At 42.1% G+C, this 25,902-nt stretch overlaps 2 protein-coding genes across 5 annotated transcripts; both read left to right on the top strand.

The window, feature by feature from the left end:
• Positions 1-2,266: 2,266 nt before the first annotated feature.
• LOC109196213 (immunoglobulin kappa light chain-like) lies at positions 2,267-4,364 on the top strand. 2 transcript variants are annotated; one of them, XM_019349761.2, is made up of 4 exons: positions 2,267-2,323; positions 2,424-3,137; positions 3,252-3,368; positions 3,454-4,364. In XM_019349761.2, the coding sequence occupies exons 1-4, from the start codon at positions 2,269-2,271 to the stop codon at positions 3,624-3,626; spliced, it is 1,059 nt and encodes a 352-aa protein (XP_019205306.1). In that variant the 5' UTR covers positions 2,267-2,268; the 3' UTR covers positions 3,627-4,364. The 2 variants fall into 2 exon arrangements, with proteins under 2 accessions (XP_019205306.1, XP_025756587.1); XM_025900802.1 differs by having other exon boundaries at positions 3,243-3,368.
• Positions 4,365-10,822: 6,458 nt separating this feature from the next.
• Positions 10,823-25,895, top strand: LOC106098606 (immunoglobulin kappa light chain-like). Of its 3 annotated transcripts, none has more exons than XM_025905973.1 (5): positions 10,823-10,920; positions 11,023-11,736; positions 11,851-11,976; positions 12,065-12,096; positions 25,611-25,895. In XM_025905973.1, exons 1-5 carry the CDS (start codon positions 10,866-10,868, stop codon positions 25,722-25,724), a joined length of 1,041 nt encoding a protein of 346 aa, XP_025761758.1. In that variant the 5' UTR covers positions 10,823-10,865; the 3' UTR covers positions 25,725-25,895. The 3 variants fall into 3 exon arrangements, with proteins under 3 accessions (XP_025761758.1, XP_019205315.1, XP_025761757.1); XM_019349770.2 differs by lacking the exon at positions 25,611-25,895 and adding an exon at positions 12,182-12,528 and having other exon boundaries at positions 12,062-12,096; XM_025905972.1 differs by lacking the exon at positions 25,611-25,895 and adding an exon at positions 12,182-12,527.
• The last annotated feature ends 7 nt before the right edge of the window (positions 25,896-25,902 follow it).

Raw genomic sequence — 25,902 nt, 5'->3', positions numbered from 1 at the left:
GCCTGTTTGAGTTCACTTAATATTTAATGAGTCCTTCATTTACGTTCTACTTTACCCGACCGCAACAAGGAATGATCCACCCCCTGCTCGACCCCAAGCAGCACATCACACCGTAAGTTAAAATAAGAAATAGTTTATTGACTGCGACTGCTTGCCTAGCCCCAAAGAAACATAACCAAATGACAATCACTTACCTCCCTGACTAACAAAACATGAGAGAACTGTGGCCAACTGAAAATGCGGTCCACCCCTACTTCCGCCTGGATTCACAAACAACACAGGGCGTTGCAGCACCAGCCGGTTGAGGTTAAACCGAGGATGGATGAATTGCCGTCCTCAACTGCACCGTCTGCTGATCTGCTAGATCATCATCCAATCCGGGCACACCATCTTCAGGATCCACCACTCCTGGAGGTGCACCTGCACACTCACATTTACATGTCAGAACCTTAGCCCACGACGGCAGCCGTAACACTGCCACTCAGAGAAGGACATCATTCACTGTCCGAAAATAGCTCTGTGTTAACTTGGCGGAAAAATGGCAACCTGTTCAGGGTTTAACCTGAAACACTTAAGTCTGAGATAATCAAGTGAGAGTGTGATGGTAAAGTGCAAACTGCCAAAACACAAGATAACACAAAAACTAGGCCTGACTGCTGGAAAACATTAAATATAGGAAAGGGAAATACCTAATAGTATTGCAATTATCACTACAGTGAAGAGAGGTGCTGAGCTGTCAACTGATCACCAACTGGTGGTGAGTTGGATCAGGTGGTGGGAGAAGGATGCCTGGCAGAAGACCCATCCGCGTGATCTTCAACTCCAGACTCCTGCAGAGCTTCGACAACATTCAGGGAGGGAGAAGGGAGCAGGAGATCGACAGATGATTGGTGCTGCGGCTCAATTTACTGGTCGTTCTATGCCCCTACCCTCAATTATGGCTGGTTTATGGGTGAGGTGTTCTGGGCACCTCCCACTGGGAAGAGACCAGGACATGCTTGAGAGATTATGTTGCTTGGCTGGCCTAAGAACGCCTTGGTATTTCCCAGGACAAGCTGGAGGAGGTGGTCGGAGAGAGTGAAGTCTGGGCATCTTTTAGGTTTATATTGTTGATTGTCATTTATGCTCAGAATTATTTACTCTTATATGCTTAGAGTTTTATAATCGATTGCATAATGATAGAGGTCTGATCCTTAGGAGTCTGCAAAGACTCTGTGTGCCTCCCTCTGGCATACAAACACATCTTAAGGTCATGAGAGAGGTCGTACCTTCTCTTACTGATTTATGGTATCGGAGGACACCTACTCTGTATCTGTTTAAGTAGAAGTGCCTGTTGTTTAGGTGGACCGCTGGACTCCTGGCACCAGCTTTGGGGAGTCTTCAGACCCCCCCCCCCCCCAACACACACACACACGCATGCCTATACGTACACACAGACAAGGTACTCTTTTTTTCACATGTACACTTATGTAAGATGTAATATGATAATGAGACGTGTGGTTACATGCATATTCAGGTAACCACATTAAAAGGAGCACTACAGGGAACCTGGCTGAGAGTCCGACGGATGTCAAGTGGGCAGAACAACACTCGACTTCAGTCAGGTCTCCCTCGTGCACGAGCAAGGACTTTGCCGACTTGTGTCTTACTTTGCTGTGTAGTAGAATTGTCTTGAACGTTCCAGCAAATAGGTTTGTGCTAGACAGACCTATCAGCATCTCTGCTTAGGCTGCTGGCCCCGCAACCCAGTTCCCGATGAAGTGGAAGAAAATGGATGGATGGAAAGTTACAATAAAATAACAAAGGAATAAAAACGGATATCCAAAACTCAACCTGACACAAACAAGAGTCACAACTTCAAATGACAGAAAATCCTAAACAAAAAATTAAAAAATTCCCAAAATGTATTTAACATGAAAACCTTTAACATAGTTACTTGCATACTTTGTGTGGTTGTGTATTCCTTTTCATTTTTTAAAGACATTAAGTATTTCAAAATGATAAACTATGGGTCTCACACTGCCCCACACAAACACATTGTCTACAGGATATTTAGTGAGTTGACATCTAATATATCTCACCTCTAATCTAAACCATGATGTTCTTCTATTTTTTTTTCAGCTACTAAGTTTAACACTACAGATGTCAATGATCACGTGATCTAGTTTCCCATATACTGTGTAGCTTCTGATTGGCCAGTGAAATCTAATCTTCCCCCCTAAAAGTGAAGAGTCGCCATTCTTTTATTCAGTACGACTGTTTGGAACAATGGCATCTGCACACATTGTCTTGTATCTGATATGTTTGTTCTTGGGTGTAATTGGTAAGTTTGTGTTTAACCACAATCTAATTCTTTTAAGGTCTTTTTTCTCAGCTGCCATGTTCCACAATGTGTATTTGCTTTGTCTTTCATTTCACCACAGCTCAGAAGAACAACATGCATTTATCCTCCTCTGTTCATGAAGAAGCACGTTTTATATCAGCGAAATCTGGAGACAGTGTGACTTTACATTGTTACTATGAACAGAATGTTGCTGCACGTTTTTACTGGTATAAGCAAACTTTAGGAGAGAAGCCAAAGCTTATTTCTACCTTCTATGAATCGGAAACCAATTTTGTACAATTTCATGATCCATTCAAAAATAGTGCACGCTTCAGACTAGATAATGAAAAAGGAAAGAACTACTTGATTATCTCAGACTTAAGTGTTTCAGACTCAGCAACTTACTACTGTATATGTTCCTATGTGTACACATCAACATTCTTAGAGACCATTATTGTCAATGTCAATGATTTAGATTTAAACATACGAGCTTTAGTTCATCAGTCAGCATCTGAGACCATCCAGCCAGGAGGCTCTGTAAGTCTGCACTGCATGGTGCACACTATGCTGAGCTGTGATGGAGAACACAGTGTTTACTGGTTCAAAGACTCTGAAGACTCTCAACCAGGACTCATTTACACCCATGGAGTCAGGAATGATCAGTGTGAGAGGAAAGACAACAAAAGAACACACGCCTGTGTCTATAACTTGACAATGGAGAGCCTGAATTTGTCCCACGCTGGGATCTACTACTGTGCTGTCGCCTCATGTGGACACATACTGTTTGGAAACGGGACCAAGCTGGACTTTGGGGGTAAGTCACTTTTCCAGCAGAGGTGACTGACATGGTATTATAAACAGGAGCAGATCATATTTGATGAACTCAGAAAGAAAAACTAAAAAGCTCTGTCATTTGTTGGATTTACAGATTCTCCTGCCCTGATGTATTTCTTAAGCGCAGCTTTAACACTCACCACCATCATCAGCATGTTATCAACTTTGTTAGTGTATAAGATGAAAAAGAGGAACAGCTGTCAATCCAGAGGTTAGAAATTGTGTTCATATTTTACTGTTGTGGTTTAAAAATAGCGGCATTTAAGTTTAAATCATTTCCTTTATTTCCCCACCAGAATCAAACGCAAATGATTCTGTAAATTTAGAAGAGAGTTATGCTGCTTTGAGGAAACATAGGACGAACGGAGCAAGAAGACAGAGAAGCAACACCAAGGATAAATGTTTGTACTCTGAATGTTTGTACTCCTGTATTAAGTACAGACACCAGACGTATAATTGTGATTTTTAGTATTATCTTTCTGCTGTAGTGATAATTTTGGCAACAATTTCCAAATATTTTTTCCTAACTTTTCTTTGATCTGAAAGAAAAATGATTTAACTGCTAACAGCATTTGATCACTTGCAAATTTTTCAAATTCCTGTAATTCCAGTAGATAATTTGTTTTTGTAAAAGGTTTGGATATCATTTGAAGTTTTGATTCTTAATTTTGGTTGGTTCAGTGTTGGATACTTGTTTATTGTTGTATCGTTGTGATATGATTAGGTTTTTGTGGCTGTATTTACTATATTGAAATGAAGAGGCTTAGTTTTTCTATAAGAATGTAATTGAATGTTATTGAACAATGTTATTGTGAGTAGTAGTCTCTCAAGTGTTCCTGTTGATAATGACTTTCACCTGCATGTTATTTCTCACCGGTTTAACATTCCCAGTTAGTATTTATACTCCTGTCTTCCCTTTGGTTTTTGTCTCTGTGGCTGTAGCAAATGCTATCATATCAGTATGGACCAATATATCTGAGCAAGGTTTTCAGCACTTTGCTGATTCAATGTTTTGAAGAATTAAAGCAGTACAAAACATACTTTTTGTTTTGTTTTGCTCCAATTTGCCTTGTTCCTAGATTGTGAATATGTGGATCCTGCTTTATCTGAGTTTTGTATTGTTCTGTTTTCTGGAAAGTGTTCAGTATTAAAGCTGCCTTTTTGAGTTCACTTAATCCTCTTTTTTGTCCTGCGCCTGTCCCGTTTGGGTCTTCAGACAACATCAAAATTGTTGTCTGAAGGCCAACAAAGATACCCAATGGATTTACTTTACCAAGTGGATCATCACAGCTTTGCTGTATTGGTCCATTTGATCGACCTTTGTTGTTATCATTATTTATTTTATTTTATTTTAATTTTCAGTTGTTACAGACGGGACAGACATGGCTGGGGGATAGGAAAGGGAGAAAGAAAGATGAAGGAAAAGAAAAACAGAAGGGAAGAGGGGCACTTAAAAAGAAAAAAAAATATCCCAGATCACCTATTGAGTGAAACAAGAGAGAAAACAAGCAAAAAAAAAGAGAGCAGCATACCATTGCAATAATCCAGCTAAGTGTAAATAACTGTAAATACTAAATATTGAATGTTGTTGTGCAGCACGCAGGACCAACAGTGCACATTGTGCTTTGAGGCAGCAGCCAAGAAAGATGTGGTTTGTGTCTATGAACAGTGAACACCTGTGTGTACACCGGTGAGCATGAGCGCGCTTGTATTCAAAAGGTTTCTCCATGTAACGATCTGCTAGAGGGTGTAGAGAGCCATGGCCCTGTCCCCTAGGGCATGAAGCATGCATGGAGGAGATCCAGGCCCCAGACATCCAGAGGCCCCAGAGTGCGAGAGCCCAAGGAGGACCACTGGAGGGGCATCCTTGTCATCCTCCTGGGAAGAGCTGAGGAGAGCCCCAGACGAGGGGCCATCCAGCAGCCACGGAACCAAAGCCAGAGGGGACTGCAGTGGCGTGCCCGCAGGCTCTGCCGGCAGCCAGCTTTGCCAGAGCAAACCGAGCCACAGGCCCAGAGGCCTGAGGTCGCCCCACCCCCTGGAGGAGGCCCGACCGAGCCACGGGCGCCAGGCCACCGGGAGTGAGCCGGTACATACCTGAGCGCCTAGCCCCGGACTCCAAGAACCACCAACACACCTACACCTGAGGGCATCAGCCACTGGCAGAGAGCGTGGTGAGGGGAGATAGGCCTCCATACATCAGAGGGCCCGAGATGTTCCGAAAAGAGGTGGAGTCTAAGATCCAACCTGACATATAGACACACACAAACAGGCACACACAGACACAAACGTGCATCCCCACCCTCATGCACATATATACAAATACTCAGCACTCACCCAATGTGGAGACAGACAGAAATGGACACTGTACACACAATCATACTCCCCAAACATACTGTACCTGAACTGCACCTAGACCCAGGAGATGTCCCTCTTCCCTCGGGGTGGAGGCAAGCAGACCGCCCCCGCCCCCACAGCAGCAGGGAGGCCCCGCATCCCAGATCCCAATTGGACGGACAACACCTCCCACACCACCCTCCCGTGCCACGATCTCCCTCATAGCTGTGTGTTTCTCCCCATGTTTCCCTGTGTATTCATGTGTTTAGATTCCCCAGTTTAGTTTTGTGTTGCCTTTTTTCCCTTTCAGCAAATAAAGCTGTATTTTGAGTTTAAGTCCCGTTTTCTGTGAGTTTGCATTTGGGTCCTTTCCCGCCTGCCTGCAGAGCTGTTTCATGACACTTAGCATGTGTTCTCTACTGCACTCTTTTTCACTTCTGTATTTTTCTACTTGTAAACATACCACGGCAGACCCGACGACCAGCTCATGCCTTTCAACATTTACTTGTATTAACTCTCACGGTTGCTGTTTTACACACTAGCTGCAGCTTTGCAGCTTGCAGACACACACACAGTAACAAGAACAATAACACTGCAGGACGTAGTTCAGCTTTGAAGATGGCGAAGCGCAAGGGCGTAGATTTGGTTTTGGCATTGGTGGGGACGGATGATTCAACCACCGAACCCTGCCCTGTTTCTGTTTTTTTTTCCTATTTGTCTTTGCTTCTTGATAAAAAAAAGGAGAAATACACTTGCCTACATATGCTATTCTGCATGCTTTTAAACCATTTAAAATTACAATTGATAGTTTTATATGTGAATTATTTAATGTTAAATTACTATTGTAGCGGGCCAGGGCTGTTCGGGGATTTGTTGTTGACATTTATGTTCTGTCTTACACTTATGTTTTGTTGTCATGGGCCCGAAGTGAAGGCCTACTACTCCCAGTACAACAACCTGGAGACCCACGACGGCCTCCTGTACCGGAGATGGTGGGCCCCCGGGCAGGGCAGAGATCTCCTGCAGCTGTTGGTGCCTCGGACGCTGCGGTCGCAGGTGCTCGAGCTCGTCCACGGCTCGGTGGGGGCCGGCCACTATGGGAATGCCAAAACTCTCCGCCGTCTCAGGGGACGGTTCTACTGGCCTGGTTGTCGACGGGAAGTGGAACTTCATGTACACTGCTGTAACACCTGTACGGCACGGAAGGGCCCCACTCAACGCTTCACTGCCCCCCTACAGCAGCATCGGGTGGGGGCCCCGATGGAGAGAGTGGGAGGAGACGTCCTAGGGCCTTTCCCCGTCCCCGAGGCAGAGAACCGGCGCGTGTTGGTGGCCAGGGACTGCTACAGGAGGCTGAGGGAGCGGCGCCAGGCCCAGGTCAGTGCCGGAGTACGACAGAAAAGAGCCTGCGACACCAGGTGCCGAGGGGGAGCTTTCGTGCCTGGCGACAAGGTTTGGGTGTACTGCCCGGTTCGCAAGAGAGGGGTGTCCCCCAGGCTGTGCGGTCACTGGCAAGGGCCGGCGGAGGTCGTGGGGTGGCTAACAGAAGTGGTGTACCGGATCCGCATGCCGGGTCCAGGATGCGTGACGGTGTTGCACCAGGACAGGCTCTCACCGTACTGCCCGCCCGCTCCAGCAGCCGCTGGGGCAGGGGATGCTGGTGGCACCCCAGGTTCTCATCCAAGTGACTCTTCCCCTGCTGGTCGAGATCGGCCTGCACGTCGAAGGAAGACACATGGACATTTGCAGGACTTTGTGTTGTGTAATGGGGTTGTCGGGGACGACTGACCCCTTAGGTGGGGGCTATGTAGCGGGCCAGGGCTGTTCGGGGATTTGTTGTTGACATTTATGTTCTGTCTTACACTTATGTTTTGTTGTCATGTTGCCATGGTTACAGGTGACGCGCTCTCTCGGCAACTGTGTGTTTCCGGGTGAGAGAGCGCCATGTTGTATTGTTGTTTTGCTGTGCTTTTGCCGCGCTGAGCAGTTGGCTCGCGGCAGTGTTCTGCGCAGAGAATAATAAACGGGTGCCCCCAAAGGAACCTCTGTCTCCTCCGTGTCCGAGCTCGCCACACTATTAAACAAATGACTAAGTATTTTAGGCTTAGTTTACTTCAGCCATATTCCATATAAATCAGGTATCATACAAAAATAAAAATAGTTTCAAATACAGTCATGACAATAAAAGAATATGACTTTAACAACATTAGTTCAGTTATAGTACACCAACATCTGTTATACTTTGGCACTAAGACGACTAAGGGAACACTGAATGACCTGCTGGTTTATGTCCATAAAACTACTCATCTAAGATTACCACAAAGTAAAAGATCTCTCAGCAAAATTATGCAACATTTTAGGCACTATTGCCCCGATCAAGTCAGTGAGCTGGGATGTTTTATTCTAAACATGAACTACTGTTACAGCAACAGACATGGACTACTGGTGCCCCAAACAACAACTCAATGTCCACTATGTGAAGGAGCCAAACACATGCCTTCTCCTCTCATTAACTGAGATAAACTGCTGGCATATTGGTTTTCCATCTATACTGTCCAGTCTCTCCTGGTGGACATGGCATACAGCAACATTGTTTAATCTCATTTGAGTCATTGTTGACCTTAGCCATCTTTTTAGTCTTCTGAGAGCACTGAAGCTTCTTTCAGCCTCAGTACATGCGTTTTATCCTCAGATTAAAATTATTATTATGTGCTTGATGTGCCTCAACTTTTGCCCTGGCTCTTCCCCTCTGACTGCACTAGGACATTCCCACCTGATAAAATAACATATTGATTCGTCCCATATAAAAAGTGAGACATGTCAATTCAGATTCTTTGTCAAATATACACTAATGAATCAATTTATATCAGCAGCCTAACAATTGTCATGATAATAAATACTAGTTAATCTATAGCACCAAATCATCAGTCGGTCACCTGTGACCTTGCCTCTTCACCTCTGAGCTACAACATGGCAGAGCTGCCTCTGTCACCTGATAAATAACAGTGAGACATTCCAAATACATGCAGTCACACATGTGCTTCAAATACAGTCATGAACCAACAAGTCATCATCCAATTTCACCTGTGATCTTGTATCAGCATTACTCTCTGAGCTCTGTGTTGGTTCTTCGGTCACCTGACAAATAGGACATACAGGACAATAAGAATAAAATGTGTAGCTGCTTCAGTGTTTCTGTCGATTTGTGCAGATCTTGACTCATCAGTAATGTTTGTAGGGTGAGTGCATTTTTAAAACAATTTGTGCAAACTGCACTACAAGGTGGAATATTTGCAAGCTCATGATATTTTGTCTCAAAAATTAATCCTATGAATATGTCAGTACTCTGATTAGAAATGCTGCTCTGAGACTGAGATAACTAATAGTGCTGCCTGTTGCGCAGTTAGTTTCCAAAACACGTTATTCATGGTTACATACAATTTTAGACTGATGTGGGCCAAAGCCTAGCATAGCCTGTAACGTTATTATGACGGACACATTTTATGAGTGAACTTGACTTTAAGTGACTTACAGGTTTCTTTGATAAATACTTTCTTATATCCAGGTTCTTCCTTTTTGCTGCCATCCTCCTCTCCTCCCTGCAGGTCTTCGCAGCGCAGGCTTGCCGCTGCTAAAACTAAACAGAGCTCCCTGAAAGGCACAGCCAATCACATTAGCCGTATTTGTCACATGATGTAGGTCTCCAGTAGAGAACGTAATTTAACTCTTTCTGCACCACTGGGTAAATGAGACGTTGACAGATCGTTTTTTTCTTTCTATCGGGTTTGTTTTTCTTTACTCGAAGAGATCAAATTATTGGTGGGGACAATTCAATAATCGCTGGATATTGGTGGGGACATGTCCCTTCCGACCATGCCAAATCTACGCCCTTGGCGAAGCGTAATTGCGAATGCCGCTTAGGTGTGCCCCTGCAGCGGCACTGCAGACCACGATGTGCCACATACCCTCATCGCCCTGAATCTGCCCGGAACGTTGGCACCCCCCGGCCCAGCGACAGGGAGGTGTCCTCAGGTGGCCGCCCACGTATCTGACAGAAGAGAGGCTGGACCGGGCAGCAAGCCGACCGCGGGAATGGCAGGACTCCTGCGCACCTCAACCTCTGAATCCAGCTGGGCAGGTCACACCAGCTCATGCCGAGCCAGTCCTCCCTGCGCATTGTCCACCCATTCAGGAAGAGCAGGCTCCACTGGTTCAGTGACCCAGGTCTTCCCTGGTCTCCCCTGGTCCTTAGAGACCGGGGTCTTTCCACCCTCTCTCCACCTCCACCGGCTGGCGAGGTGCGTGAGCCGGTGGTGGGCCTGGCGGTTGCTCAGTGGCCCTCCTCCGGGGAGCCAGAACGGGTGCAGGCCCCTGCCAAGTACCAGCAGCTCCCACCCGATGAGTGGGTACAGGCGCGGTGGCAGGCTGTGTCCTGGCTGTCCTCACCCTGGGGGCCAGCATGGGAAAATAGTGGCACAGTCTAGTGGTGTTTGGATCGATATTAAAATATCAATTCCTCCGATACCAGTTATTTATGTTCTAGAATCGATTCTCATATTAAAATATCGATATTTTAGTCATTTGGGGTAAATTTGTAGTTTATGACTAACAGGAACACAGTGGAAAGAAACAGTATCATTCGGATCGTCTAAATTGGAAGGAACTACTTCCATTCCGGGAATGTCCCACTGGGAGGAGACCAGGACACGCTTGAGTGATTATGTTGCTTGGCTGGCCTAAGAACGCCTTGGTATTTCTTGGGACAAGCTGGAGGAGGTGGCCGGGGAGAGTGAGGTCTGGGCTCCTCTGCCCAGGCTGCTGCCCCCACGACCCAGTCCCGAATAAACAGATGAAAATTAATGGATGGATGGAAAGTTACAATAAAAAAAACAAAGGAATAAAAACAGATATCCAAAACTCAACCTGGCACAAACAAGAGTCACAACTTCAAATGACAGAAAATCCTAAACACAAATTCAAAAAGATAAAAAAAATTCCCAACATGTTTCTAACATGAAAACCATTTAAAAAAAGTTACTGCTGTACTTTCTGTGGTTGTGTATTTTTTTTATGATTGTTATATACATTAAATAATTCAAAATGATAAACTATGGGTCTCACACTGCCCCACACAAACATATTGTCTACAGGATATTTAGTAGTTGACATCTAATATATCTCACCTCTAATCTAAACCATGATGTTCTTCTATTTTTTTTCTCAGCTGCTAAGTTTAACACTACAGATGTCAATGATCACGTGATCTAGTTTTCCATAGACTGTGTAGCTTCTGATTGGCCAGTCAAATCTAATCATCACTCCTAAAAGTGAAGAGTCGCCATTCTTTTATTCAGTACGACTGTTTGGAACAATGGCATCTGCACACATTGTCTTCTATCTGATATGTTTGTTCTTGGGTGTAATTGGTAAGTTTGTGTTTAACCACAATTTAATTCTTTTAAGGTCTTTTTTTTCTAAGCTGCCATGTTCCACAATGTGTATTTGCTTTGTCTTTCATTTCACCACAGCTCAGAAGAACAACATGCATTTATCCTCCTCTGTTCATGAAGAAGCACGTTTTATATCAGCTAAATCTGGAGACAGAGTGACTTTACATTGTTACTATGAACAGAATGTTGCTGCACGTTTTTACTGGTATAAACAAACTTTAGGAGAGAAACCAAAACTCATTTCTACCTTCTATAAGTCAAAAACCAATTTTGTACAATTTCATGATGCATTCAACAATAGTGCACGCTTCAGACTAGATAATGAAAAAGGAAATAATCACCTGGTTATCTCAGACTTAAGTGTTTCAGACTCAGCAACTTACTACTGTATATGTTCCTATGTGTTCACATCAACATTCTTAGAGACAATTATTGTCAGTGTCAGTGATGCTTATCTAAACATACGAGCTTTAGTTCATCAGTCAGCATCTGAGACCATCCAGCCAGGAGGCTCTGTAAGTCTGCACTGTATGGTGCACACTATGCTGAGCTGTGATGGAGAACACAGTGTTTACTGGTTCAAAGATTCTGAAGATTCTCAACCAGGATTCATTTACACCCATGGAGTCAGGAATGATCAGTGTGAGAGGAAAGACAACAAAAGAACACACACCTGTGTCTATAACTTGACAATGGAGAGCCTGAATTTGTCTCACGCTGGGATCTACTACTGTGCTGTCGCCTCATGTGGACACATACTGTTTGGAAACGGGACCAAGCTGGACTTTGGGGGTAAGTCACTTTTCCAGCAGAAGTGACTCACATGGTATTATAAATAGGAGCAGATCATATTTGATGAACTCAGGAAGAAAAGCTAAAAAGCTCTGTCATTTGTTGGATTTACAGTTTTGCAAGATTCTGCTGCCCTGATGTATTTCTTAAGCGCAGCTTTAACACTCACCACCATCATCAGTGTGTTATCAACTTTGTTAGTGTATAAGATGAAAAAGAGGAACAACTGCCAATCCAGAGGTTAGAATTTCTTTTCATATTTTACTGTTGTGGTTTAAAAATGGTGGCATTTAAGTTTAAATCATTTCCTTTCTTTTTTTCTCAGCAGACTCAAACGCAAATGATTCTGTAAATTTAGAGGTGAGTTTTAAAGTGTGGAAGTTCATGTGTTTTTAGAAAATGACATTTCTTGTTGAATTGTTATCTTGATTCTTTTGGTATCCAGAGCACCCAAGAGGACAACCTTCATTATGCTGCTTTGAGAAAAATTAGGACGAAAGGAGCAAGAAGACAGACGAGCAACACCCAGGATGGATGTGTGTACTCCGGTATAAAGTAAGCATAGTAGACATGATGATTTTTAGTATTACCTTTCTGCTGTAGTGATGATTTTGGCATCTTCTCTTTGGTCTGAAAGAAAAATAATTTAACTGCTAACAGCAATTGATCACTTGCATATTTTTGAAATTCCTGTAAATGTAATTCCAGTAGTTAATTTGTTTTGGATTTTGGGTTTGATGTATTTTTAAAGTTCTGTTATTTTTAGTTTTCTGTTTGCAGTTTTTTTGTGCTAAGGTTTTTTTTTTTTTATCATTTGAAGTTTTGATTATTAATTTTGGTGGATTCAGTTTTGGATATTTGTTTTGATTCCCTATTTGATTGTTTTATGCTTGTGACATGATTAGGTTTTTGTGGCGTTTACTGTACTCAAGGCTTAGTTTTTGTTTAAAAATGTATAATATTGTGAGTAGTAGTCTCCCAAGTGTTCCTGTTGATAATGACTTTCACCTGCATGTTATTTCTCACCAGTTTAACATTCCCAGTTAGTATTTATAGTCCTGTCTTCCCTTTGTTCTTTGTCTCTGTGGCTGTATATCTCCACCCTCTGCTCCCTCTGGTTTCCGAGGATCTGTATGATGATTTTTGGATTTCTGTATTTTTCCTACACTCCACAGTCATCAGATTCCAGTCCCATAGAGCATCTTTGGGATGTGGTGGAATTGGAGATTCATATTGGGGATGTGCGGATGCCAAATGTATAGCAGATGCTATCATATCAGTATGGACCAATATCTATGAGCAAGGTTTTCAGCACCTTGATGAATCGATGTTTTGAAGAATTAAAGCAGTACAAATCAGTGTTGGATACTGATGCACAGAATTAAATTTAATTCAGTTTTATCTAAATAGTGCCAATTCAATCCAGCAGTCAACTCAAGGTGCTTTAAAATGTAAAGATCCTGCTTTGGTAGAGAGTATCCCAACAATAAGATAATCCCCTATGACCAGCAGCCATTCTCAGCCTGAAGTTTTCTGCCATCTGCCTGCCTACCTTTCCACTTTCAAATCAAAATGTATTTATATAACACATTTAAAAACAACGTTGATCAAAGTGCTTTACAAATTAACAGCGAGCAAAATAATTTACTAACAGCAAGACAACAGCAACACAAGACAAACATAGAAGTCTGCCAAATGATAATCCACTAACTTAAGTAAAAGCCAAAGTAAAAAGATGAGTCTTTAAGCAAGAATTAAAAGACTGAATAGTATCAAAAGTACGAATGGCAATAGGGAGATTAGTAGATAGTCTAGGTGCTGCGATAGCAAAGGAACAATCGCCTCTGGTCATCAGCCCAGACCTAGGGTGCCTAGGTTGCATGAAAAGCATCTGATTAGAGGATCTTAGTGCTTTTTGGGGTTATAGAAATGGAGAAGTTCTTTTAGATAGCGAGGCGCCATATTGTTTAAAAATTTATGAGTAGAAAAACTGATAAAATCAATGTGAAATTTCACAGGAAGCCAGTGTAAGTTAGCTAAAACCGGAGTAATATGATCATGCATTCAGGCACCTGATAAAAGGCGTGCAGCAGCATTCTGAACTAATTGCAAACGGTTAAGAGAAGAGTATGGGAGGCCAAAATAAAGGGAGTTACAGTAGTCTAATCTTGAAGTAATGCATGCATGAATAAGCATCTCAAGGTGCTTGGGGGGAAAGAAAAGGCTTGGCTTTAGAAATTTGACATAGCTGATAAAAACTTGATTTAATCACTGTAGATACTTGCTTCTCTAATGCAAAGGAGCTTTCCAAGAATACCCCTAGGTCTCTTACAGTGTGGGAGAGTTTGCTAGCAAGGGGACTGAGGGTATCATTTCGTCGGTTCAGAGGGATATGGCTATCAAAGACAATAACTTCAGTTTTTACTCTCATTCAAAGTGACAGAATTTTGAGATAACCAGACTCTGACATCATGAAGACAATTAAACAATGTATGCAATGGATCTATGACATTCAAGCTCAAAGGAAAATATATTTCAATGTCATCGGCACAGCAATGGAAAGAAATATTATAATTTTGAAAACAGATCCCAACGGCAGCATGTACAGAGGGAACAACATAGGGCCCAATAAAGACCACTGAGGCACCCCACAGTGAAAGGGGGCAGAAGAGGAAGAATATTGCCCCATAGCAACAGAGAATGACCTCTCTGAGAGATAATATTTAAATCAAGACAAAGCTGTGCCCTTAAGACCAACTACTTGATCTAATCTTGATAAAAGGATGTTATGATCTACCGTGTCAAAAGCAGAGTTCAGATCCAGTAATACTAACACCACAGAGCTACCTGAATCGGCATTTAAAAGGAGATCATTATCTCTGTACTATGTTGAGGCTTAAAGCCAGACTGGAACTTTATTGGTATCTAAGAAGGTCTGAAGTTGTCTACAGACTACTTTTTCCAGGATTTTTGACATAAAGGGAAGTTTAGAAATTGGCCTATAATTGGAAAGAACACTGGAGTCAAGATCAGTCTTCTTAATAACAGGTTCAATAAAATACCTTAAGAATTTTTTACAAAGGGGAGAGGAGGCCTCCTCATATGTGGTAGCGCAAGGTTTAATCACAGAGTTAAAAATGTTAAAAAGTGCGTGAGGCTTGTGGCAATTGGTCAAAATAAGACCTGACAGAAAGGCAGATTTAGCAGCTTTCACAGTCTTCTGATATTTTGCTAAACAACTACGAAGAATTTCCAGTTTAAAATAACAGTCTTGTTAGCCAGCGATCTAATATTTAGCAAGGCCACCCGGAGTATTGCGGCTCCTCCAACCAAAGGCCGCGGCAGGCTAAACATGAGGACACCGGTGACGCGCAACAATAAACGCATAAAATACACTCCTGTAACATTTGCTCCTTTATTCCACATGCACCGTCCAATATACAAATCAGCACATGGGATCAACTTATAACCAAATACACAAAAGCACAGGCTGCACAAACAAATGACTGCAACTCACAATGATGGTACTAACTACTATGCCAAACTAAAACCTTTCTATGTCATCAATTAGTTCATAACCATACAAAACCATGAAGTTACAGACAAAATCTATCAAATAGCTCAAGTTGCGTTCAAGCTGCGGTCAACAGAAAGTTTTGCCTCATGCTCACCCTACCTTCTGCTCATCAACATCAGGTGCTGTGAACAGGTGAGTGCAATCACATTTATCCTCTACCACACCCATGAGACACGCCCCACACCCGTGCACCAATACAGTGAGTCCATTTAACCCAACCCACTTAAACAGACAAAGAGCAACTCATATGGCTCCTACATACCGGCCCCTAATTATTTTAGAGCAATAATTACCTCATACTTACTTATGTAGGAGACATATTAATAAACATAATCAATCTTTCATCAAACATTCAAAATACAATTTCAATTCAAATAAGCAAATACACATTAATACAAATAAACATCTGAAAAAGTCAGTCTTTATGATTCTTCTGCTTCCTGTAGAAGACACACTTTAGTGATCGGCCTGTCCAAACAACCAGTCTTCGTTTTAACACGAATCTGACGTACAAGTCCTTTACCGTCAGAAATTGCTTCCACAACTCTACCAGTCACCCAAGAGTTACGAGGCGCAGAATCATCGACAACGATAACCACGTCCCCAGGAATGAAGTTCCGTCCGATTCTCTGCCACTTATGACGCTCTTGAAGCTGGGGCCGGTACTCCTTAACCCAGCGCTTCCAGAACAGGTCAGACATGTACTGTACTTGCCTCCATCGACGTCGTCCATACACGTCCCCCTTCTGGAACACTCCTGGTGGCATCAATGGCTTGGTCTTAAGCAGCAACAGATGGTTAGGAGTCAAGGCCTCCAAATCATTAGGATCAGTAGAAGCTTTGGTTATTGGCCTACTGTTCACAATAGCCTCTGCCTCACAAAGAACCGTACAAAGGCCTTCATCATCCAAGTTCTGCATTTTCACAACAGAATTTAACACCTTCCTGACAGACCTTATGAGACGTTCCCAAACACCGCCATGATGGGAACCAGCAGGGGGATTAAAAATCCACTTTATGCCCTTTTGCAGCAGCATCTCATGCGTCTGTACCCAATTCCATCCTTCCACTGCCTCTTTCAACTCAGGTTTGCCACCCACAAAGTTCCCAGAGTACACTTCTTCCAGTGTAACCTTCAGGTCTGGTATTGTGTCATTTCTTCTGGGAATATTCCTGTCCTGTTGCTGTCGGTTGCCACCAAACATGAACCCAAAGTCACCAAAGAAGCTGGAGAAGATATTGCTGTGAGAGCTGTGGTGACCCTCTTTGAGCCCGTGCTGTCCATACATGTCAGACTGTTTCCTTTTCTCCTTATCTGAGAGGACCTCATAGGCTGCCCGCAAGTCTGCGAACTTGTCCAGGACTTGCGGGTCATCTTGGTTCCTGTCAGGGTGTAACTGCAAAGCCATCTTTCTGTAGGCCTTCTTAATGTCCCTGATTGATGCCCCCTTGTGTTCATTTGCACCAACAGCATTAACTAAAACGGCCATTTTAATCTGTGGATCATTTAAAGAGATCTTTCCAAAATCAAGGTTCCCTGGCCAATTAAATTCTGGTTCAGCAAGAAGCTTTGGCCCTGGCAACCAGGAATCATCCTTGATAAACATCCGTTTAAGGCTCATATTTCGCTGTTCTACAGCCTTCTTATTGTTTGGCATTTTTACCTGATTGGACCTAAAAGGTAAACCAATGGTATAATGACCATCAACCAACTCAGAGTCCATCACTGACTTCATAAAGTGCTGATCTTCTCTAGACAAAGCAAACCGCTCATCCTGAATACATTCTGGAAAATCAGCCTTCATTTGACGTTCCCACAGCTCATCCAATTTTGCCACGGAAATCCTATTGACACTCACATCAAAAATGTCAGTCTTATGATCCTCTCTGAGAGGACCATTCACTGTCCAACCCAGCATAGTTTTTACAGCATAGGGACCTCCATACTGACTTCTAACAACCTCCCATGGCTCTAGAGCCTTGGGCACATTGGTCCCGATCAACAGGTCTACCCCGGAATTTATCTCCAGTATCTTAATATGGTGCAAATGTGGCCATCTATCCAGATCTTCCTGTCGGGGAATATTGCATTGTTGAACAGGCATGCTTTTCTGAGTAAATAAGTCAGGCATGTCACAGTAGTGATCTAAATCCAAACCAGCTACTTCCAAATCTGAAACAACATAGCTACTGACCATTTTCTCCTGACCCATTGTCCGCAACAGAATGCCAGTTTTCCTTCCTGAAAGATTCAGCCTATTCATGAGCCCTTCAGTACAAAATGAAGCTGAGCTCCCAGGATCTAGGAAAGCATATGTTATCAGTGACTGATTACCTTTCTTGGACTTCACTCTAACTGGTATTATGGCTAGAGCACTATTTTGCTCACCGGCCCCAGTAACACCACTGCTTTGCACAGCAAATGAAGGACCTTCATCTGGTGGTTCTCCCCCTCCTATAGTTTGCACTGAAACACTTTCCCTCTGCTTGGAGTGGATATGTAAGAGTGTGGGGTGTTTCTGATTACAGACTTTACACAAGAGACGTTTCCTGCAGTCCTTGCTTCTGTGCCCAGTGCGCAGACAACCAAAACACACACCATTCTCTTTCAAAAAAGATAATCTTTCACAGTGCAACTTTCTTTCAAATGAAGGACACAAATCCAACATATGTCCTGCTCCACAAAACAAGCAAACCTTGGTCACAACTGAACCACTCTCTCGCCTCAACGCTGGCTCAATCTTCCCTTCCACCTTGGCCACTGTAGTAGCAAAACTACTCTTCTTAGCCTTGGGGTAAAACTGAGACTTAACATTCCTCGCCTCCTGTCTGATGGCTGTTGGAGGATCCTTTATGTCTCCAAACAATGGGTCACTTGCGATCTTAACTTGCTTTTCAACAAACTCAACAACATCGCTAAAACCCACTTTACGTTGAAACCTCTCCTGCAGATCGCAGGCAACATTCCTCCATTTATCCCTGAGCTTATAAGGCAACTTTTTTATAACTGCTTGCATGTTAGCAGAGACATCCAACTCATGCAAGGACTCAACGTCTCCCATTGCATTGCAACATTGCCTTAATAAGAACCCATATTCCTGCAAAGCCTTCACATCATCAGATTTTATAGAAGGCCATTTACTGACCCTTTCAATGTAGGCAGCAGCAATTTTCAGCGAATTGCCAAAGTTCTCCTGGAGCAAAGATTTAGCTTTAGCATATCCATACTCAGCAGGCATATACTGACAGCTTCTGACCATTTCTCTTGGATGGCCTCTAGTGTATTGCTCGAGAAAATATAAACAATCCTTCGCACTGTGAGCTTGACTCTCCACCATGTGCTCAAAAGCTCTCATAAATGTTTGATATTGCAAAGGATCGCCATCAAAGAACTGAATGTCACGCCTTGGTAGCAAAAACAGAGACTGCTGCTCAGCCAATAAAGTTGTAATTTCATTTTGTTTCTTCAAAACGGTGACTAGATGATCATGACCCTCACTACCTTGCTCTGTATGTGTAAGATGTTTTGATTGTACGTGAGACTGCGACATCATCCGAGTAGTCGAAACTACACCTGGAAACACTTGTGGCTTCGTCTCTGACTGTTCCAATGAAATGACCTTGGGCTGAAAAGTACTTTTAACCTTGGGCCTTACATCCAATACCTGCGCTTGATGATCACTTACATCAACACCCTGATATGGTCGCTCTGGTAACACAGGTTTGAACATCGGAGCATTAGGATTTAAAACACCTAAACGCCCCTGTTCTCGTTCTAAGTACGAATTCATTCCATCAGATTTACCATTAACAGCACTTGAGACTCGGGACATTTCAGAAGCTTTCCAAACATTTACCTTTGCTGCTGAGGCTGCTATTTCAGTTTCTAAGTCAAGCAGCTCCTTTCTTTTCTTAAGCTGTATTTCTTGTTCTTCCAAAGCATGCTTTTCTTTCAACAACCTCTGTCGAACAAGAAGGGCAGCCATGTCAGCCTCTGCCGTTATGCGTGCTGACAAGGCAGATGAAACCATAGAGCCACTGAGTGATGATTTGCTTTTCCTACCACTTCTGTTTCCAACATTAGAGATGCTATCACTTGGATTAACATCATCTATTGCAGCACCTTTACCAACATTCCCGGTGTGCCTAGAAGCACCAGAACCATTTCCAGCAGGTAATACATCAGAAGATTTAACATCAGCTGGATTTAACTGAGGCAAATCAAGCTCAGACACCTGATTTTTACTCTGAGAGTTTCCCTTTGTATCATGAAGCCATTTCTTTATCCCTTCCATAAACTCAGTATTATGTGCTCGCACACTTATAAACCAAGCAGTTTGTTTTTCTTGCTCTTCTTGCGGAAGCAAAGGAAGCAAGCTTTCATGCACACAAGTTGCCTCACTAAGCAACACAGACAAATTCTCTAACTGAGCATGAACAGTGGAAACATTATCTTCAGATTGCTTTAATTCCTTAATCACCTTTATGACCTTTTTAATTTTATTAACTTTAGTGTGACGTTCTGTTTGAAGCCTTTCAATCTGATTCTCCAAAGCCTTAGCAGTTGGTTTCGGCTGTCTTTTCTTTCTATCCTCATCAACACATTGTATTAATTGGTGTGTCTCCATTTTTCTTCAAAGCATTACAAAATCCAAATGCCGTACTGCACCTATGCCACACAGCTTCATTCCAACACATCAACTTGATGACATTCACTTCATAAAACCTTGGACACACAATTAACAGGAGCAATATCCCCCACTATCTGCCTATTAAACCTAACTAACTCACCCTAGTCTTCCGTACATACTAGCGGTGGGTATTTATGTACCTCCATACCGTCAGCTGTGAGGAAGACAAATTGTCTTAAACACAAACTGCGGCGGTACTCCCAAGCCAATGGCTTCAGCCGCCTGATGCACAATAACTAGAAAGAAAATCAGTACAATGCCTAGTGCAGCTGTACTGCTGAAACCTAAGAGGGAAATAAGACTCCTGAAAGAAATCTGTTTTGTGTAGCCACAGGCTCAAATCTAAAAGCGCATGGACAAAGGCAACAGCAACTACAAAACTCTCACCAATAAAACTCATCTATATATAAATAATCCAATAAAATCTACAAAATTTTCTGTTGACAAATTATTGCGGCTCCTCCAACCAAAGGCCGCGGCAGGCTAAACATGAGGACACCGGTGACGCGCAACAATAAACGCATAAAATACACTCCTGTAACATTTGCTCCTTTATTCCACATGCACCGTCCAATATACAAATCAGCACATGGGATCAACTTATAACCAAATACACAAAAGCACAGGCTGCACAAACAAATGACTGCAACTCACAATGATGGTACTAACTACTATGCCAAACTAAAACCTTTCTATGTCATCAATTAGTTCATAACCATACAAAACCATGAAGTTACAGACAAAATCTATCAAATAGCTCAAGTTGCGTTCAAGCTGCGGTCAACAGAAAGTTTTGCCTCATGCTCACCCTACCTTCTGCTCATCAACATCAGGTGCTGTGAACAGGTGAGTGCAATCACATTTATCCTCTACCACACCCATGAGACACGCCCCACACCCGTGCACCAATACAGTGAGTCCATTTAACCCAACCCACTTAAACAGACAAAGAGCAACTCATATGGCTCCTACACGGAGTATAATCAAATTGTTGCTGATTGGAGCAGATCTCAGCAGGCGAAGATTGCTGTGGTTCATGCCACCTCTGGAAGGCCGCACACAGCTCCCAACAGGTGAAAACTCAGCCGGGGAGAGCATAATGTCCAACAGGCCATATCCAGCGATGGCGAGGCTGTCACGTCTTCAGTGGCAGACAAGTCGAGGTTGAAAGTAGGACCCAAGATCCAGGCAGCGTGAGATGCAGGTGAACTTTATTAAACTGGTAAGTGAAACAAACAAAAACATAGAAGCTGAGAAACAGAAGCTAAGGAACCTGTACTGGGAGAAACTAACAAAACATCAACCTGATGCAGGGAGCCGCGGGGAAATAACAGAATGAGGCAGGGAAAGAATACAGACAAACCTGCAATGCACACGTGAAAACACAGGGCTTAAATGCACACAGGGCAATCATGGATTGGGAGACAGGAGGGAGACACGGCTGGGATTAATTGGACATAATGAGACAAGGGGAAGCGAAACTAGAAACACTGACAAGAGAAATGGACCTTCAAAATAAAACAGGAAACAGGAAAGAACAAAACTCTAAACACGCAAACTTAACACAGACTGGGGAGAGAGAACATAGGAACTTGAAATGTGGAACAGGGAAGCAAAGAGGACACAAAACACTAGGGATAATCACAAACAACCCAAAATAAAAAAAAAAAAACACAATATTAACAAACTTAAGCATAAACATGAAGTCCACAGACTCCGGACCATGGCAGAGGCAATCTAAAGCAGAAGCGGTCCCAGAGAGCATGGGAAGGAGGTAGGGTATTTAAAAATACATGATAGCTGCTCACATCCAGTGAGTTTAAGTAAGCCTTGAGGCGAACACTAATACCACCCCATTTGCCCTGTCTCCTTTGGCATTTCCTAGGTCGAAGGGTAATCGAGAAAAAATTCTCCGATTGCCACTTTAAAACAGGCGTTTGATGACTCAATGGCTGGAGATTCAGAAGAGAGTATGACCATAGGCAAGAAGCGCAACGACGTCAGGATAACTCTGAGAAAACAGGATAGCAAACAGTAGACAAAGCTCAAAGAGACGGCTTGCCGAGCACACTGGCACCATTTTGGCCAATAAAGATGAAAGGGTAAAATGAAATATGAAATAAAGATGACTTTACCACAGTTCATTTTTTCTGGGCTCAGCCTGCGCTACCACCCGTGCAAGCAGTCCCCACTTCAATCTCCAGCCTTATGTATCCCACCTCATTCCTAGATTGTGAATATGTGGCTCCTGCTTTATCTGAATTTTGTATTGTTCTGTTTTTTGGAAAGTGTTCAGTGTTAAAACTGCCTTTTTGAGTTCACTTAATGATTATTGAGTCTTTCATTTATGTCCTACTTTGCCTGCCACTCAGAGAAGGACATGATTAACTGTCCAAAAATGGATCTGTGTTAACCTAGCGGAAAAATGGCAACCTGTTCAAGGTGTAACCCTCCTTTTACTCTATGGCAGTTGGGATTTTCTCTGCAACTATGAAATGGAAAATGAAGGAAAAGTAAGAAAGGTAGAAACCAGAGACCAAGAGCCAACCCTCAGTTACACTCCTATAGGTTCAGGCTGTTGGGAGATTTCCCATAGTGAACTTAACATGTGTTCTTTACTGCACTCTTTTCACTTCTGTATTTTTCTACTCTTTTCCATAGTTTGTGTCTTGTGATTGTCTTATTATAGTATGCTTTATTCTCTAAAATTATTTTCTTGTATATCTAGGATTGACATGCCATTTTCTTTCTGTCTCTCCTCCACGTTTTCCCTCTCTCATATATCAGTGTGTGTGAGTGTGGAGCTCCTTCTCCTTCATCTTCATCTCCAGCAGAGCCTCTATAGAAAGCCCTTCTATTTCTTCAGGCCTTGTACAGCGAGTTTGATAAAAGCCACTGTGTGTTTCCTCACACAGTGCTCACTCACTGAAAAAAGAACCAACTTAATTGAATTGTTTCAATTGGTAACACCTAATTTAATTAAGTTCTTTGAAATGAAGTTAATACATTAGAGTGCACAACTGATTTATCTAATGTATTAACTTCATTTCAAAGAACTTAATTAAATTAGGTGTTACCAATTGAAACAATTCAATTAAGTTGGTTCTTTTTTCAGTGCTAGTGTTTAGACACATTTGTCTCACTTACTCGGCAGATGAATCAAAGTTTTCTTACCTTGTTCTCCTCCTCAGAGGAAGGACTCTCAGATGGGTTTAGGCCATTCTAAACTACAGCAAGGATTTGTGTTGTGCTGAGTTTACCAACGAGTTCAGAAGTGTCTTTGATGAGGAAATGAACCCAGTGCTGCACCATATGCCTGCAACAACAGATTATTTGTTTAGTTTGCAACAAGAGCAGATAAGTGTGGCTGATTACGTTGTGGACTTTATGGTTTGATCGCATGCCTTACGCCACTGCATTCAACACATTGCACTGAGATAGGTTATGTAAGGCTTTGATGCAGCTGCTTGGTCATGGAAGTAGTAGTTCAGTATGTCAATTGTTAGCCTGTCTGTCTATTGTTTACACTTATCGGTCCAACTTCTATTTGCATTTTATTCAGTTAATGTGCCAGACGAGGAAAATAGAGCACAGTCTACAACTTGGACATGGGCATTACTTTTATTTGTATTGCACAAATGGAGAAGCGCGTGATGGTAAAGTGCAAACTGCCCAAGCACAAAATTACACCAAAACTAGGTCTCATTACTACAAAAGAATAAATATAGACAGAGGCCTAATAATATTGCAGTTATCAAACTTATAGTAAAACAACAAGGGAATCAAAACAGGTATCCAAAACTCAACTTGACACGAACAGTAAAAACTTCAAATGACAGAAAATCCTCAAAACAAATTCACAAACACAAAGTAAAAAGAAAAAAATATATATATCTATATATAGATAGATATGTAGGATATTTAGTGAGTTAACATCTAATATATCTCTCCTCTGATCTCTGATCTGAACCATGATGTCCTATTTTTTTTTCTCAGCTACTACAGATGTCAATGAGTCAATGATCACGTGATCTAGATTTCCATAGACTGTGTAACTGCTGATTGGCCAGTGACATCTAATCTTCACTCTTGAAAGTGAAGAAAGAGTCGCCATTCTTTTATTCAGTACGACTGTTTGGAACAATGGCATCTGCACACATTGTCTTCTATCTGACATGTTTGTTCTTGGGTGTAATTGGTAAGTTTGTGTTTAACTAGAATTTAATTCTTTTAAGGTCTTTTTTCTCGGCTGCCATGTTCCACAATGTGTATTTGCTTTGTCTTTCATTTCACCACAGCTCAGAGGAACAACATGCATGTATCCTCCTCTGTTCATGAAGAAGCACTTTTTATATCAGCTAAATCTGGAGACAGAGTGACTTTACTCTATTATTATTATTGCTAATATATATTGTAATATATCTATATCGCGGCTAAAGCACTTCTGGATGGATGCAAACTGCATTTCGTTGCCCTGTACCTGTGACATGTGCAATGACAATAAAGTTGAATTCTATTCTATTCTATTCTATTTTACATTGTTACTATGAACAGAATGTTGCTGCATTTATTTACTGGTATAAGCAAACTTTAGGAGAGACACCAAAACTTATTTCTACCTTCTATAAATCAAAAAACAATTATGTAGAATTTCATGATCCATTCAACAATAGTGCACGCTTCAGACTAGATAATGAAAAAGGAAATAATCACCTGATTATCTCAGACTTAAGTGTTTCAGACTCAGCAACTTACTACTGTATATGTTCCTATGTGTTCACATCAACATTCTTAGAGACCATTATTGTCAATGTCAATGATTCTGATTTAAACATACGAGCTTTAGTTCATCAGTCAGCATCTGAGACCATCCAGCCAGGAGGCTCTGTAAGTCTGCACTGTATGGTGCACACTATGCTGAGTTGTGATGGAGAACACAGTGTTTACTGGTTCAAAGATTCTGAAGATTCTCAACCAGGATTCATTTACACCCATGGAGTCAGGAATGATCAGTGTGAGAGGAAAGACAACAAAAGAACACACACCTGTGTCTATAACTTGAGAATGGAGAGCCTGAATTTGTCTCACGCTGGGATCTACTACTGTGCTGTCGCCTCATTTGGACACATACTTTTTGGAAACGGGACCAAGCTGGACTTTGGGGGTAAGTCACTTTTCCAGCAGAAGCGACTCACATGGTATTATAAATAGGAGCAGATCATATTTGATGAACTCAGGAAGAAAAGCTAAAAAGCTCTGTCATTTCTAGGATTTACAGTTCGGCGAGATCCTCCTGCCCTGATGTATTTCTTAAGTGCAGCTTTAATACTCACCACCATCATCAGCGTGTTATCAACTTTTTTAGTGTATAAGATGAAAAAGAGGAACAACTGCCAATCCAGAGGTTAGAATCTGTTTTCATATTTTACTGTTGTGGTTTAAAAATGGTGGCATTTAAGTTTAAATAATTTCCTTTTTTTTCTCAGCAGACTCAAACGCAAAAGATTCTGTAAATTTAGAGGTGAGTTTTAAAGTGTGGAAGTTCATGTATTTTAAGGAAATTAAATTTCTTGTTGAATTGTTGCTTCAATTCTTTTGGTATCCAGAGCACCCAGGAGGACAACCTTCATTATGCTGCTTTGAGAAAAATTAGGATGAAGGGAGCAAGAGGAGAGACGAGCAACACCCAGGATGAATGTTTGTACTCTGGTATAAAGTAACCATAGTAGAAATGATGATTCTTAGTATTGCCTTTCTGCTATAGTGATGATTTTGGCATCTTCACTTGGTCTGAAAGAAAATTCAGTTTCCAGTAGCACAGCACCGACAGAAGTTGCATGTTACAGATACAATAAAGGGGAATGAGAGTAAGGACATTGGCATAAATATACCATATAT

This window comes from Oreochromis niloticus, linkage group LG3 (genome assembly GCF_001858045.2).
Source record: "Oreochromis niloticus isolate F11D_XX linkage group LG3, O_niloticus_UMD_NMBU, whole genome shotgun sequence".
NCBI classification, from domain to species: Eukaryota; Metazoa; Chordata; class Actinopteri; order Cichliformes; family Cichlidae; genus Oreochromis; species Oreochromis niloticus.
Note: the sequence above shows the minus strand (reverse complement) of the source record. Positions and strands in the feature narration are given on the sequence as shown.

Excerpts from the sequence above, each read along its gene's own strand:
- LOC109196213 (XM_025900802.1), top strand. The coding sequence starts at position 2,269 with ATGGCATCTGCACACATTGTCTTGTATCTGATATGTTTGTTCTTGGGT. Across the intron at positions 2,324-2,423 it reads TTTGTTCTTGGGTGTAATTG|CTCAGAAGAACAACATGCAT; the intron begins GTAAGTTTGTGT and ends ATTTCACCACAG. Across the intron at positions 3,138-3,242 it reads GACCAAGCTGGACTTTGGGG|GATTTACAGATTCTCCTGCC; the intron begins GTAAGTCACTTT and ends TGTCATTTGTTG.
- LOC106098606 (XM_019349770.2), top strand. The coding sequence starts at position 10,866 with ATGGCATCTGCACACATTGTCTTCTATCTGATATGTTTGTTCTTGGGT. Across the intron at positions 10,921-11,022 it reads TTTGTTCTTGGGTGTAATTG|CTCAGAAGAACAACATGCAT; the intron begins GTAAGTTTGTGT and ends ATTTCACCACAG. Across the intron at positions 11,737-11,850 it reads GACCAAGCTGGACTTTGGGG|TTTTGCAAGATTCTGCTGCC; the intron begins GTAAGTCACTTT and ends TTGGATTTACAG.